General features: G+C 45.2%; 1 protein-coding gene across 1 annotated transcript in view; it reads left to right on the top strand.

Annotated features, from left to right (window-relative positions):
• mad1l1 (mitotic arrest deficient 1 like 1) overlaps window positions 1-15,918 on the top strand; it is a 47,906-nt gene extending 31,988 nt beyond the window's left edge. The window contains exons 18-19 of the mRNA XM_076982578.1: window positions 3,145-3,335; window positions 15,297-15,918. Coding sequence (XP_076838693.1) covers window positions 3,145-3,335; window positions 15,297-15,458 — 353 coding nt within the window. The 3' untranslated portion in view covers window positions 15,459-15,918. The remainder of the gene's footprint in view (window positions 1-3,144; window positions 3,336-15,296) is intronic.

The raw sequence follows: 15,918 nt of genomic DNA, 5'->3' as shown, positions 1-15,918 counted from the left end.
AGAGCAACCCACGATACGTTTCAAAAGTATTCAACCCCTCAAATTCACCCTGATTCATCTGGTTTACAGCTGATGTAGATGTTTGCTGCAAACAATATGTTCTTAAAGTACATTTTGAAACTCTAAAAGTATTGTTTTTTCAGCAGATCTTTTTTCAAATCAAGAGTTAAAAGGTTTTTCTACTTTGTTATACTGTGTAGAAGTGATCCTTCACCCAGTTCTCCTAGCAGATCTTTTGTTCAGGTTGGCCGGATGGTGATTCTTGACTAGTTTTCAAACGGTGCTAAGGATGGCTTCTGTTAACCACCCTCCCATACATTCAAGTGGTATGCAGAGCTTGGCTGATGGCACCTCCCTCCCAGTCTCAGGCACTGAACTCTCTGCTGGTTTCAAAGTGATCGTTAGCTTCTCTGTGTTCTCCCTCACAAGTCCTCTTGCTCTGATGATGAATGTTGGGTCGCGACCTTGGCTATGCAGCGTCTGGATGTTTTAACACGGCTTCCATTTCCTAACAATTGATATGATATTATCTTTAAAGTCTTTTTCTGACTTGTACACGTCTGTAATCTTGTCTGCAGTTTCCTTAGAGTAATCTGGCCTTCGGATTCACAGCTACCTTTCAAATTCAGAATATGGCCAATGGTATTTGAATTAAGGGGGTCTTTTATTCAGAAAATGTATTTTATTATTTGGGGTTTCTTATGATCCACAGGCAGAAGCCAGTTGTAGCCCTGTGCTCATAAGGCCAATACCACTCTATATAAACACTCTCTACCCTACACCAGCTGCTCACTTATGCAAACAGCATTTTTCAGTTATTTTTGTCGCAGAATATATTCTGACATAAATCAGTATCACTTTACATTAATCGCTTTGAGGGACAGACTCTTAAAATATGACAAAATATCAGTGTCATTGCATAATGCATCCGATCACTTTTTCAGGGCAGAAAGACAAACAATGTATACAAAGCGAATAAAACAGTTTCAGTAGCTTTTCAGTAGGCTACATTATCAAATTATACAGCTAACATTACGACATTAGGGAGTTGGCAAACCACTAACTGTATGTTTCTACAGATGCTGTTGTAGCTAGCTGTCCAAGTTTAAATATTGGCTAAATTCTGGAGATTAGTTATGTGACGAGATGTGTTTTATCCTAACTGCAGTTGTGACAGTTCAGGTCATTTGTTAATGTAGTATAGTAGTGTATGTGTAGTATAGTGTAGTGTATGTGTAGTATAGTAGTGTATGTGTAGTATAGTAGTGTATGGATTTGGATGGAGCTAAAGGGGAGCAGATCTTTTATCATTTATTTTATTTATTTCTCTATACGTGCGCAGAGCCACTACACACAAATAATAAAACAGTCGGATTTTAAAAGGCAAGTAAATGTTACATGAATATTAATTAAGGTGTTATTTTCGGAAAGATTACAGACATTTCTAATTGCTGCAAACAAGCGTATTCTATACAATATAAAACTCTTACACACGTCACCCTTTTTTCACTACTACGTGTTCCAAGCTGTATAAATTCTTGTGGGCCGGGGGGGAAAAAAACAAAGAAAAAAAATTTTTGTGACAGAACAGACCTCAACAAGACACACTTGTCTTACTGTTCTAGCTAGCTGCAACAGTATAGACAATTCAAATTGTGATGGCATTAAGGTCCTTACTTGTGTACCAAATGTGCATACGTGTGTGTGTGTGTGTGTGTGTGTGTGTGTGTGTGTGTGTGTGTGTGTGTGTGTGTGTGTGTGTGTGTGTGCGCATACATACACACACACACACTCCCTCCCTCCATCCTCGTTTCTGTTCTGTACACATGTACAGTGTGTGTCTGTCTGGGCCTAACACCCACTGTCTCCAAGGCAACTGCGCCGATAACTCATAAAGGATATCCTACTTTATTTTTCTTCAGCATTTCATAAGAGAAGTGTACATTCCCAGGGTAATGTGGCCATGTCGTCTCTCCACGCCCCGCTGCATGCGCCAGTATTCTCAGGGAGGGTTTTTTTCCCCCCTTTTTCTTGATTTATTTTATTCGTTGTGGTGATTCTTGAAGATCTCGGGGATATCTGTTTCTCTCCATGTTGCTTGTTGGCGTGAAACCAGAGTAGTGCGGACAGCCAAAGTGTATCCGGTTAAAGCAACGAGTTAACACATCAGAATGTCTGAGTAAATCACTCACTTCTTAACACTGCTTTCTCTGTGGGGGTTTGGGGCCCTGAGATGTATGCACATACACAAATGTATGAGTATAGGACTGTGTGTTACTCCCCTTTACTAAACACTGTCCTATACAACCCAGTTGCTTGTGTGTGCTTTGGTACAACACCCAACAGCAGACCTACAGGTGCTAGCTACACTAACTAGGGGAAAAATGGGGATTTGTTTACACCCACTGCAGTAAACCCACCGCATGGCTAAGTGGCAGTAGTCCTTCTAGAAAGTGGCCATATTGTGAACACATGCCCCCGGAGTGTTACACTCACCACATTCTCCTTAATATGTCGTTAATGTCTCATTAACATCTCATTAATGTCTCATTAACATGCCTTGCAGAAAAATGAAGAATCTGCATAAATTTGTGCAGAAACTGGGAGAGTGGGCAGGATCGCAGTTTGAAAATAAAGCAGATACCCTTGTCAAATCGTGACATTTGGGGCAGGCGTAACCTCCACAGTACTCGTGCCTCAACAGTACTCGTGCCTTAACAGTACTCGTGCCTCCACAGTACTCGTGCCTTCACAGTACTTCCATTCAGTCATTACTCTGAATTGTGTTCACTGTTTTAGCAACTGGTGTCCACTGAACAGTGACCAACCGAATAATTTGAAGCCATATTATGTTTTTAATATTTCAGACATATTATGATTGATGCGTCACAAGAGTATGAGCTGTTTTGGCTTTTTCATCCAATATACATGTAGGATAATAAGAAATTGATTGAATTTAATTTAGTCACACTCTAATGAATCGCCATGAAAGCATACTAAATATCTTGGAATTTGTTTCATCGATGTTGCTCTGGTGGAAGTTAATTGATTAGTCTGCCCAGTGGGTTTTTGTTTTGTTGTTGTGATATTCCAGTTGTTTGCTTTATAATCCAAACATGGTTCTCCTTACTCTCCTCGTGTCAGATTTGCGTAAGCAGATGGAGAGTGCTGAGCTGAAGAACCAACGTTTGAAGGAGGTCTTCCAGAAGAAGATCCAGGAGTTCCGCACGGTCTGCTACGTCCTGACCGGCTACCAGATCGACATCACCGTGGAAAACCAGTATCGCCTCACGTCCGTGTACGCCGAGCGCATGGAGGACTCCTTGCTCTTCAAGGTAAATGCAGTCACGGAACCGTTTGGTCTCGAAGGCGTGTGGGTGGGCCCTTCAGGACAGAGCTAACATCACGACGCTTTGGGTACGTTAGGGTAAATACTTTAGGTGTTTGGTCTGTGCTGCGTTTGCTGCTTCCTTCATCAATGAGACTGCTGGGGCTGAATTCCTTTGTTCAGGCTGACACTTAAGACTCCTTGAACTGTATGAACTTGTTAATTACGCATTTCTGATGCTGCTCCCGAGTTGATAATTGGGCTAAGCTCAGCAGGCCTGGCGCATGTACAGTGTCCCGCTCTGTTTGTGATGTTAATCTCTGTTTTATTTATGCAAATTATAGTCTTATTTTAATTGGGTTCATGAATATGAATTGAGGTGTTTGTGGGGGTTGTGTGTGTGTAAAACATAGAGGTCTACTATTTTTCATAATTCATGAGTCTCTTTCGATGATTAAGATGATGTGCACAGTCCTAAATGTGCTGATGCAGAGTGCATCAAAGTTTTCTCCACGCTTGAGTGCTGCATTCCACTTTGTATTCAGAGCTTCTATGTGTGAAACTTCTTAAATGACTCATAATTAATTGAAAAATCCCTAATAAATGTATGCATATGAAAGCCAAAGGAACTCTCAGCGAAAGATAACGGTATCTTTTGAGTGTCTTGTAGAGTTTGTGATCAGAGTAACGGTCCCAGAAATGTCATACTTCAGACAACTGCCCTGATTTCATCCTGTTAGCTTGTAACAGCAACACCAGACGTTTCGGTTCGTGGCAGGATTTGTGTGCTTTACATGTAACCTGGAAAAGACACGACATTGTTGGATAATTGAGATCTAAAGCATGTATGATGGATATATATGGTTGTAGCACAGTAGATTTTGAGTATAAGAGCAGTTCATATCTCTGCATAGGGAATGTTATGATCGTATCATGTTATGAGGTAGTATCTCTGATCGTTTCTTTGAAAATGTACTGACGGATGTTTTACGGATGTGTTTCCAGTGATTTTTTTTTTCCTAGTGGCATTTTATATTGTATATTATAGTGAATAAAGCTCTCCATTACAAAATAATAGTCACATTTGAGATGCAAAATCCATTGGAGAAAGTCCTGCACGGATGTGGAAGATGCAATCTCTTCAGATGAGCAATCCTTTACCCTGTTCTCGACAAGTGGGTGTATGTGTGGCATCCACCAAGAGAACAGATCAAGCCTGAATCCTTGACCCCTGCGCTGATTGGGGAATCAGAGCGACTGAATCCTTGACCCCTACACTTACAGGGAATCAGAGCGCCGTTATGATGTTGGGGGCACATTTTGGGGGCATGATTGAAGTCCACTTGTACGGTAAGAGCTAATGGTCAGTGTGAATCAGTTCTTCCGACTGGTCACACTTCTGATGAAACGTTTTGATCCTGATGGTAGTGGTCTCCGCAGGGCCTGACGGGTCACTGCGTGGTATGAACATGATGGAATTTATGTTGTGGCCCTCTCGGTCGCTGTATCTTAACCCTTTGGAACATCTGTGGAGGGTGCAGAGCTCTTCACTGACGGTGAGCAGTGCTGTCTCTCCTTACGTTCAGCCTTTCCCCGAGCTCCATCGCAGGCCTGGGACTTTGAGAGTGCAGTCCAGCACGTTCATCCACTCTAGGACTGGCCTCTTTACCCAGATCGATGTCATCATTCCTGCGATCTGTCAGAAACACTCCTCCGTCCTACGGGGCACAGTCCCAAGTGCCCCATCACCAGCAGGACAGGTGTAGTTTTGGCCTTCCGCCTTCCCTCCGTTTCCTCTGGCCGTCCCTGGGACTTCTCCAACTTCTCACATTCGTGTCCTGTGATGTCTCCATCACTTTTATCTCCGTGCTTCGGAGGGGGTTCGCGTTTTCCTGAGCAGATGTCCGGATCTGGAGGTCCCACTGGATCTTGGCTGTGTTTTGCACCACTCCTCCTCACACCACACAGCTCCTCCCATGTGGTCCAGCCCACAGACCTCCCATATGTTCTTGTTTACCTTTATTTATACATTTGTTAAAAAGCCCACGTTGAAACACTGAAAAATGTATTTGTGCAGGCATTTTAATGTCATCTAAAATCCTACCTGTACAGTTAAGTGGAGTGACTGTGAGATCCTGATATTTTACTGTGATATTTGATTCCTGGGCTTGGACACTGATATTTTTAGAAGACTTTGCAGCTTATACTTATCCTATATATTTAGGATTCACATCCCCATTATTTTTATTACTCTTACTATTAGGACATCCTAGCATGTGCATCCTTAAATATTCAGATAACTTAATTAACGGTAACCACCGCCTTCCTCAGCTAGCGTCGTTAGTGCCTTCGTGTGCGTGTTTGTAGGTCGATTACTGTTCGTCCTTAAACGAGGCGAGTTGCTTCATCAAGGGCGCGTCCTTACGACGGGCTCTGCAGAAGATCCATAGGATCGATTTCACTTTGCAGTTTTTGAAAGTTTGTCGTAATATAGTGCAGCGTCATCGGGGAGTTTTATGACGCTGGAGTATCTCCACCGGCGAAGGTGCTGGCTGCTTTGTGCTGTGCGTCTGTGCACGTTTCTGACGCCTCGGTGCTGGTGTGTCAAATCAGGTGCGTTAAAGCCACCTGCGACCCTGCTGCTAAAGATAATTTACTGTCAGTATTTATTAACCTTGAGTTTTGCACATGGCACACTGAAGCACGCGCAAGCCTGTGCGTCCCTGTGTGAGCATGTGCCCCCACCCCAATAAAGTGGTGTTTTCCTACTCTGTTAGTATTTACAAAGAGGTGTTACTGTCTTAACGACCATGAGCCCACCCACCACTGCGGTGTTGCTAGATTTGGGTAAACCATGGCTACACCTGTACAGGGTGTAGGAGCGCGGTGGTTGCTCAGTTGGAATGTGGAGCTGCTCCGTCTTCTCCACCCGACGCGTCGGTGCGTTTGCTCGAGGTGATGGAGTCACCGTCGCTCCAGCTGCGCTGCGCTTTTGGAGATGGAAAACGCTGACTGACTGAGGCGTCTGAACCATCGCAAGCTTCATGCCAACTCGACTGGATCGCTGAAAGGGGGCTGGTCACTGGGGTCTGGGGTGCGGAGGTTCCCGAGTGCAGGGGCAGGGCGGCGCTGGGCAGGGCAGCCCGGATCGCTACCACAGACGGGCCGGGTCTGCTCGCCACTGCTGGCTCCTCCCCCACAGAACCGCCTCTGACACTGGTCCCTTTACCAGTAACAGGCCGGAGACCAGTTGAAATGAAATGAAATGAAATGTGCCATATTTTGTCAATTGTGATTTTTTTTTTACACCCCAATCGAATTGTCCTCCGCTTTTAACCCATCTGTGCAGTCAGAACACACACACACACACACTAGTGATTACTAGGGGGCTGTGGATCACACGTGCCCAGAGCAGTGGGCAGTCCTAGCCCGGCGCCCGGGGAGCAGTTGGGGTTAGATGCCTTGCTCAAGGGCACCTCAGTCATGGCCTGTCTGGGAATCGAACCCACGACCCTCCGGTCACAAGACCAGTTCCCTAACCGCCAGGCCATGACTGCCCCAACCATGTTCAACAGTTCTCTTTAGGTCCGCTCGCACTGGGATGCTAATTTCACGAACCGGAGTCGTTTTAACGTGGTTTTACTGCCCGCGAGGAGCTAAGCGTCCTTCATTGAAACTATCATTAAGCAATGCTTCCTGGGGTCCCGGGTGCTGTTGCCTGTACACACACACTACATTAATGCCGGCGTATTAATGAACGAGGCGCCCCCAGGGCATTTCTCACGCACGCTTCTCCACTTCTACTCTGGAGTCTGTTCTCCAGCACCCACGGACCTCCACTTGGGTTTGTTCCTCCTTATCTCCTCCTGCTTCTGTCACTTCGGTCTGTCATCCGTGGACCATATGGCGCCTGCGCCCTGAGATTGTTTCTCTCGCTGGTGTTTTCCGTTTCACTTGTAATCAGAAGCCTCTCCAGCGCAATCAAAGCCCCCCACCCCGCTGAGCTCATCCCCGCGGGATGCCAGGCAGAGAAGGTAATCAATAGTCACAATTAAAAGAGGAATAATTAAGGGGGGAAGCCGGGATGACGGTTTCCTTTGTCTTTGGCCTTCAACGAAATACTTCCCAATATTTGTTTGCCCCTTTCCTCTGGCTTGAGACCTTTTTATCTGTGAGTTGGACAGAAACCAAAGTCGTTCTGTTACTGTTCTCATGAAATCCATTAAAATCTATTAAAATCCATTATAAATAGAGTAACAAGCAGTTTGACTGGCGCTGATGTTGTTTGGACTGGACCCGTGTTGGGCGGGTAAACGGTGGCCAGGCTCATTTGGCTTAATTTGCTTTGTTAATATCTTCATGAAAACACCTGTCTTTGTTTTTTCAGTGGGACGCCATGCCAGTTGTTCGGTCTGTTCTCCAGTGAATAGCTCTATGATATAGCAGCACTGCACTTTGGGTACATGTGACATTACATTCTTTTTTTTTTATTATAAACTCTGTTATCCTGATTCAGCATAGGGTCTCTTTGATCATGAGAGCCTGCGTGTGCGCGCGCGTGTGTGTGTGTGTGTGTGTGCGCACATGAGCACAGGCATACTTCATATCTTGTATAAATGCACCAAATTGCCGGTAATCATACGTGCTCAGATAAAAGAAGGATGGAGTGTGGAGGACCCTACAAACAGCGGCTAATATCGCCACACCTGCTTCTGACGATGGAGGGACAGTGAAGCATCTGACTATTGGAGGAACGTGTGTTGGATCAGTGTGGGAACCTAACGTTGGAGCAGGTTACATCTTCAGCGTCGGAGAGTAAGTGCTATGAACAGGTGATGGAACCCGGTCACAGTGCGGAAGAGGCTTGTCCAGTCTGGTCTGAGTAAGGATGACCTCCTCTGATTGGTCCCACTGCAGAGGGAAGTGTGTTCACGTAGGAGCTTTCATGTTTGCCGTGACCCAATCAGGAGATGATCACTACATCTAATGGAGCCACTGATTACACCCTGGAATTTTCTGTGCATCATGCAGAGAGAAAAAGATCAAATGACCTCATTATCACTGATGATGTGAAATATATAAGTTCTCATTTGTGGAGATGGTTTAATTAGGTAAAGGGACAGGAACTGTTGTCCATCCTAAGGAAACAGGACAGCTGTACCGGCACATTTTGAAATTTTTAACCAATAAACTACCATTCTACACACACACACACACACATACATTATGGCTCACTTTTACCTAAGCACACAGAACACATCATTCATTATTCTTGGCAAGTCCAGCTCCAGCATCTAGAGGTGTAGAGAGAAGAACGAGCAAACGTTTAAATAGCTTTCGAATCAGTGAAGTTATTTTTGAGATGTGCACAGTTGCTAACGACTAATAAGAAAAAGGAGAACGCTTAATTTTGTGAGGAACAACCTTCGTTTGCAATTTTGGAAGAGAGCTTAGGGAATCGTCTGAAAGTCATGCAAAAGTGAATGTTCCCGTTGGCTTAAGTGAGTGTTTGGTTTGTGTTGTCACATAGATGTTAGTTTCAATCACGCGCAGGTTCAATTCTAGTTTGGACATGCAGTTAAAGACCCAGCGGTGCACCTTGTTGTTCACTGCAGGAAACCGAGATTTCAGAATCCACCGCAAAACAAATAACAGACGTAACGATTTTAACTGCCTCTGCTGGCATAAAGGGCCTCCGGATCCACGCTCTCAAGTGTCCTCTTATTACACGGCGTTTTCTTTCAAATGTCCTCTTATTACACGGCGTTTTCAAATGTCCTCTTATTACACTGCGTTTTCGTCCTCGTGGGCAGTGCTTTAGTTGAGCAGGGCACACACGGCTCCCCCGCTGGGCGCCATGATGTCGCTTACCCCGAGACGGAATCAAGAGCTGTGAACCTCGCACCTCCTCACACCGCGGGGCGACCCCAACCGTGACCCCCAAACCTGCGCAGACGGCGCTGGACTCTAAGATCCAATTCAAGCACGTCCGGATTTCAGCCGTCCCCTAAATCGGCCCGTGGCGGAAGCAGCTGGAGGCTGAAGTCGTAGACGTCACGTTGTCATTATTGGTCTTGACGAGCCGTGTGGTTTTTCCTCTTCGTTTGGCACACGCAGCTCTGGTGTGTCACGCTAGACGCGTGAACGTTGCACACGTGCTTCTAACTGACATCGGTGTGTGTTTTTGTTTATTTGTTTGGCATATTTTCGATAGCTCACAGCTGAGCACCTAACAGTTAGAGGGCTCTGCCAAAATTAAACGAACCTTGCGGAGAATGCAAGTAGGCACGGTCTGAACACACACCACACACACCCCTTCCCCCCCCGCCAGCGTTCATGTCTGCCTGCGTGTTTTGGCTCGTTCGTGTGAAAGCGTGACGCGGTTGGAACGGACAGACCATTTGATGCCTTCCTCTGAGACGAGGGGAAGAAAGAGGGGGCGGAGTCTGCCTGGCGCGTCCGCAGAGTGGCGAGGAGGGAGACGCCCAGGGTGAGGCTTGATGACTTTTTTTATTTTGTCCTTTGCTCCTTGTACTCCCCCACAACTCTGTGTGTGTGTGTGTGTGTGTGTGTGTGTGTGTGTGTGTGTGTGTGTGTGTGTGTGTGTGTGTGTGTGTGTGTGTGTGTGTGTGTGTGTGTGTGTGTGTGTGTGTGTGTGTGTGTTCGTGCGTCACACTTTGGTGCAGTTCCCCAGCGAATCAAAGTCATTTGTTGTGCAAATTCAAGCATTTCTGAGAGCATCTGATTCTTTTCATGAGAGATTGCTTTGCGAACAGTGGCGCTTGCGCACACACACACACCCCAGTCCTGGCCACATTCTGCATTAACCCCGTCTGATTTTGGTTCTATCTGAGGATGAACCTCTCAGCAGAAATGCGCATGGTGGACAGTTCAGTGTTACGTTCATTTAATTTTAATGTAATCTTCGTTGATTAGTCAAGGCCAGGATCCACTTGTTGCAGGGACGCAAGTCACGTTCAGAGTGCACATGACCAACAGTGGGTGGATCTGTCTCTCCCCGACATGCGGCGGGCCAAGAGGAAAAACTTCGCAGATGAGACGTTTTGTTTTTCCTCATCTTGCCTCAGTGGGCAAGCAGCAGCTGATGGAGAGAATATGCCCAGAAGCCCAGGTTGCCTTCCCAAATTTTGTTAAGTTAATTCGCTGGGTAGGGGATAAACTGCCGACGCCAATCGTAAAAAGGTTTTGTTTGCCAAGTTTGCCTTTAGTGAGTACAACACTGGGGTTTAAGGAAGCAATTCGGTCCAATTTACATAAAGCAGCATTCTAATTAGAGCTAATGAATATCCATCTTGAGAGGGTATATGCATGTGTTTATTTTTTATTTATTTACTTTTGATATGCGAGCCAAGAAATCTGTGTTGGTTCTAAATATTTTTAAGAGTTTGTTTGCCAAAAGCAAAACACAAACTACCGCGGTGTGTCCCCGAGGGGCCCTGTTTTTTTATCGCTAGATATCTCCAGGTCTTTGTGACACTAGGGTGTTAAACGGCGGGTCAGTGTAAATTAATTACTTGTAAATGAGCAGTGAGGCTCCGATGTTGTTACCTGAGGGTGTCCTGCCCCTGGGCTGCTGGGAAGTCATCGTATCCACAACGTGTTGTGGCTCCCCTCTCCCTGGCTGTTTGTTTGTTTATTTTATGCATTATTTGTGACTCTGATATTTGCTAATCTGCCATGTGTTTTTTTTTTTTTGGTCTTTTTTTATGCGAAATGTCAAAATCTGCATTTAAATGGAAGCCTTTTTATTTATGCATTTGCATATTTCTGATTATTCAGTTCTGTCCATCTCGTGTCTAGCAGCTCTTCAGGCGACGATGTTCCCCTCATGTATATGTCTGGAGGTCACTCTGTTGACCTTTGTAGGCCATTCTCCACTGATAAAGGATGGGTGGGGGTGATGGGTGGGGTTCGGTCTTGATTTGGTTAATTGAACTGCCTCCTGCATATTTGTTTGACGACCAATGGAAATGTACCATTTATTATTTATAAAAGCTTACTTGCATAATCTATATAAACAAAAGTTGATGAGAATTCACAGAATTGGCGATTCATGTACACAAGAAGGAATATGTTATGTTTGATATAATAAGGACTGCTAACGGTGAAGTTGATGAATAGTTATTTATTTATTTATGAATTACACTGAAACCTTAATAGTGGACCAATTACCTGTCTAGTGTTTTTTTATCTGCATGTTCACAGGGAAAAGCCATCTGGAGCTGTGCCTGCTTGGTCACCATGTTCTAATAAGAATGCTTTCCTGTGCGTTTCACACCGCTGCGATATCTGACGCTGTAATTTGTCTGCATTGATGTGCTCTCTGTTGTTCAGCGGACAATGTGCTGAATTGCCTCCTTCGAGTTTCGCGTGTCTGTCGCCGTCATACAGAGGCTGTTGAAAGAAAAGAAGAAAGGAAAGAGCAAGAACAAGAGCCATGCAAGCCCCCCGCCGCCGGACGGAACTTAATTACAGCGCCGGACTCTAACTCCGCACCCCGCGCCACCCGGTGACGGCGTCATCGCACCGCGCCGTCATCGCACCGCGCCGTCATCGTACCGCGCCGTCATCGCACCGCGCCGTCATGGTACCGCGCCGTCATCGCACCGCGCCGTCATCGCACCGCGCCGTCATGGTACCGCGCCATCATCCCGTACAACCTGCAGGCCGTAACGGAGCCAGCGCAGACACTGTCCTAGCTGGACTGAGGCCCAGTCCTTATGCCTCCGCTCCCCTTCCCGCTGACCGACGCCCCGTTGTTCTCACTGTGCTCTGGTCATTTTGAGTTCTGGATTGGCCTTTTAGTCCATGCTTGTCTGGATGTGCTTTTGTAGTCCCCGTAAAAAACATTTACTACGTGAGGATACATAGCGAGGCTCGTAAAAGTGGAGAAGGGGAAGAATGCAGCGATGTTTTCTCGTTTTTTACGTGCATATTTACGAGCCTAACGACTCGACGAAGCAGTGAAACGGTTAACGTAGCTGCCCGGCAGTGTGGCAGTACGAGGGTGTCTGTTTAAACGGGAGGGTCGTAGAAGTCCGGGGCGATTAAAGCGAGCCAGGGATCTGATACAGAGAGTGCAGGAGTGAGGGGCCCGTTTTATACAAATTGGACACGCATTGCGGTTGACTGTCACTCACAGATCCACACTCTCCGAGGCACTTTACCAAGAGTGGTGTCGCCATATGCCCCGAGTCTGAAAACTGAAACAAGATTGCGCCTCCCTGCGAGTGACTTGTTTTGTGGGGGGGGGGGGCAGCATTGAGTTAGACGTTTTAGCTATGCTTATTAATTGTCATTTTTATAGCATTTATTTCTGATTCTTTGGTCATCGTGCAGTTTAGAGCTTGTTTTCCTCTCTAAACCTCTTCCTCTCTTTCCTCTCTTTATCTCTGTGTGTGTGTGTGTTTAAGGTGTGATGATGTCAGCTGTTAGCAGGGAGCAGTTGGCTAATTACAAGTTTGCCTAATCAGTAGATAGAACTAATTTAACAGCCAATTACAACTCTTCACACACCTCCAACTCTCCGCTGATGCGGTGACAGCCTCTCCTGAAGTTCCTTCCACCATGCACCATGCTCACTAGGAAAAAGAACCGAATTACAAAGTGTGTCAGCGACTGAATTACAAAGTGTGTGCGGTGGGGCTCTGGCCTACTAGCCCAGCACTATTCCATGATACTGGGTAATGGTGGAGTTTGGGAAGGTGTTTGGGATCAAATCACATCATGATGAAGAGGAGTGGTTTGGAGGGGTCTGTCTGTGGTGTCCTGGCAGGGAGCAGTTCTGTTTTGTGTCTGGCTGCTTTTGGTAGCGCTTTGGAAAATTCAAACAGATTCTTGGTGATTTATGTCTACAAGGTGCAAAACTAAGATATTTTAGTATCTGTTGAATAAATTTTGCATATATTGTTTAATATTAGCTGACTGTGTTGCAAGTGATGTCAACAAACGGCGGATAATTTTTATTCATTGCGCTATTCAAGTTTACAACTATGGCATCTTTACCTCTGACTTTAAATTTACTCTGTTGTTCTTTTTTGTTCTTTGGTTTGCTTTTTTTGGTCTTTCACGTTTACAACTTGCGCATACACACATCGAAGCATTTCGAGACGAAGATTTCCACGTCAACAAAACCTCCATGTTAACCGAAAGGTCAAATACTATTTGTAACATGTTTCTGAGGTGGTGAATATGCAAACAAACACTGATAAGGTCACAATTTGAATAAGTCCCTCTCTGAGGTGTGTGAGGGTGTGTTTGACCTTTCCTTAAACGGGGTTTAGAAAGGAAAAGGCAACACGACACCGCATGGCCTCTCCCGTAGTGACATGGGTTAGCAGGACTCCATCAAAGCACATGGCATCCTTCATGTGTTTCATGTGCTGGCCTTTCTTCAGCGTTGGTGCTGCTCAGTGATTCTTCAGCGAGAGGAGACAGGCCAGAGGCCGATATTCTCACCAACTCAACTCATCAGTCACTTCACACTACAGCCAGCGGGCAGTAGAAGGGGCCACCCGCTGGGTCCTCAACCGCCATCAAGCTCCCTCGCGCTCTAAAATGATTTCTCCCTGTCATTTCTCCCTCTCATTCTCTCTTTTTCACTCTTTCTCTCTCCCTCTGTCATTCTCTTTCAGTCTTCACACTCTCTCTCATTATATTCCCCCTCTCATTCTCTCTCTCTCTCTCTCTCTCTCTCTCATTCTCTCTCTCTCATTCTCTCTTGCTCATTGTCACTTCAGTTTGGTTCATTTCAGTGGCGCTTTATTGGCATGACCAATATTCATATTTATTTTGCCAAAGCTTTGATGAACAAATTAACATGTATAAAGTTAGAGCAGACAACAATACTACAACCACTACAAATAACAGTAATAACAGCTGTACTCTCAGTATTATTCCCACTATTACCTTTAGAACTGATTATATTAATGCTAAAATTAGTAATAGTGATATTACTCACTATTATAGTATTAATAGTGGCAGTAATATAGGACTGGGTGTGGTCGCTGATATGGTCAGTCACTGTCCCTCAAACTGTGGCATGATGTAGTGTTGCAATTATGTTGAACTCTACATAATGGCAATGGGGGGGGCGAAAGTTGCGTGTGCGAGTGTCAATTGCTAGGCGGGAAGACCGCTGGCAACCGCAGACAATCTATAATAGTAGCAAAAACATGACGTGGCGACTCATGACGTGAGTGACCCCTGGTTTATTCAATATTGACGGCAGCCTAACTTTTTGATTGACAGCTAATTGAGCAATAGAACACGAGAGGGAGTGTGTTATCGTGAATATATGTACATGCCGTTACTTGACAACGCGTCCGCGGAGTGATACAGAGAATGAGAATACCGTGCTGTTATCACACATATCTGCAGGGTTAGAACACTTCTCAACCAGTCGGATTGTGAACTAACTTGTATAATTGGCGAATAATCATTTAGTGTTAGAAGGGGAGGGACAACTGTGAATTTTGATTGGACATAAATTTAAGTAAATTTCTCGATGGGACCAATTAGGTTTACAAATTTATATGTAATTCATTGGCCCTTTGGCGAGCTACTCGGAAAGGGGTGGCGAGATACTGGTAGCTCGCGAGCGACGTGTTGGAGACCCCTGGTCTAGTTACAGTCATTGAGACTGTTTGTGTCCTTGCACCTCAGTGTTTATCACAGAGCATGCTTGGGTAAACTACCACACTGTATTCTTGATTTGGGGCCAGATAACACTGTGATTGAGTATCCAGTAAGTAATATAGTTTTGTTTGAGTTGTTTTGTAATTTGGGGATTTCATAGTTGTCTGTATATTCAGTATTAATACCTAACGTACATGTTTTGATCTCGATCCTTTGTGTACTGTCGTGACATTAGGCCTTTTAGTATTTTGTTTGTTTGAAAAGTCTCTCTCCCCCCTCTTCTCCTCTCTCCTCCTCTCTCTCTCTCTAGTCTAGTGGTCCAGTAGGCAGTGGAAACATGCAGCTCCTGGAGACGGACTTCTCCCGCACGCTGACGGAGCTGGTGGAGCTCCACCTCTTTCACCAGAAGAGCATCCCCGTCTTCCTCAGTGCCATCACGCTCGATCTGTTCAGCCGCCAAACTGTGGCCTGACCCTCCCGCAACCCTGTGATCACAACCAGAACAGACACACTCGGCCCAACGCTCACCCTACACCACAGGACAGAACCCATACATGAGCCGAGTCCATTCAAGATTTTGGGTGGTTTTAAACACACACAAACTAATACTATAAATGTACATAGCTCAGGTATTTTCTTTGTTTAATGTACTTTGCCATAATTCATAGCATTTTATTCTCATGTTTCCCTTGGGGAGGAGGGCATAATGTATTTTTGTGGGTTTGTTTTTTTTGGTGTATTTTCTTGACTGATGAATTACAAAGCTGAATATGTCAAACATTTACATTTTATTTACCACAATAATTATACCAGGTGTTTGCACCAACATTCACCCCACCGTACCTATGAAAGGCACCTAAAACAAAATGAAACCCAACCCTGCAACTTGTGAACTGATGCCAACTGAGAAATAAAGAAATATTACAGCTGAA

This window comes from Brachyhypopomus gauderio, chromosome 20, assembly GCF_052324685.1.
Source record: "Brachyhypopomus gauderio isolate BG-103 chromosome 20, BGAUD_0.2, whole genome shotgun sequence".
Taxonomy (NCBI): domain Eukaryota; kingdom Metazoa; phylum Chordata; class Actinopteri; order Gymnotiformes; family Hypopomidae; genus Brachyhypopomus; species Brachyhypopomus gauderio.
This window is presented reverse-complemented; position numbering and strand designations above follow the sequence as displayed.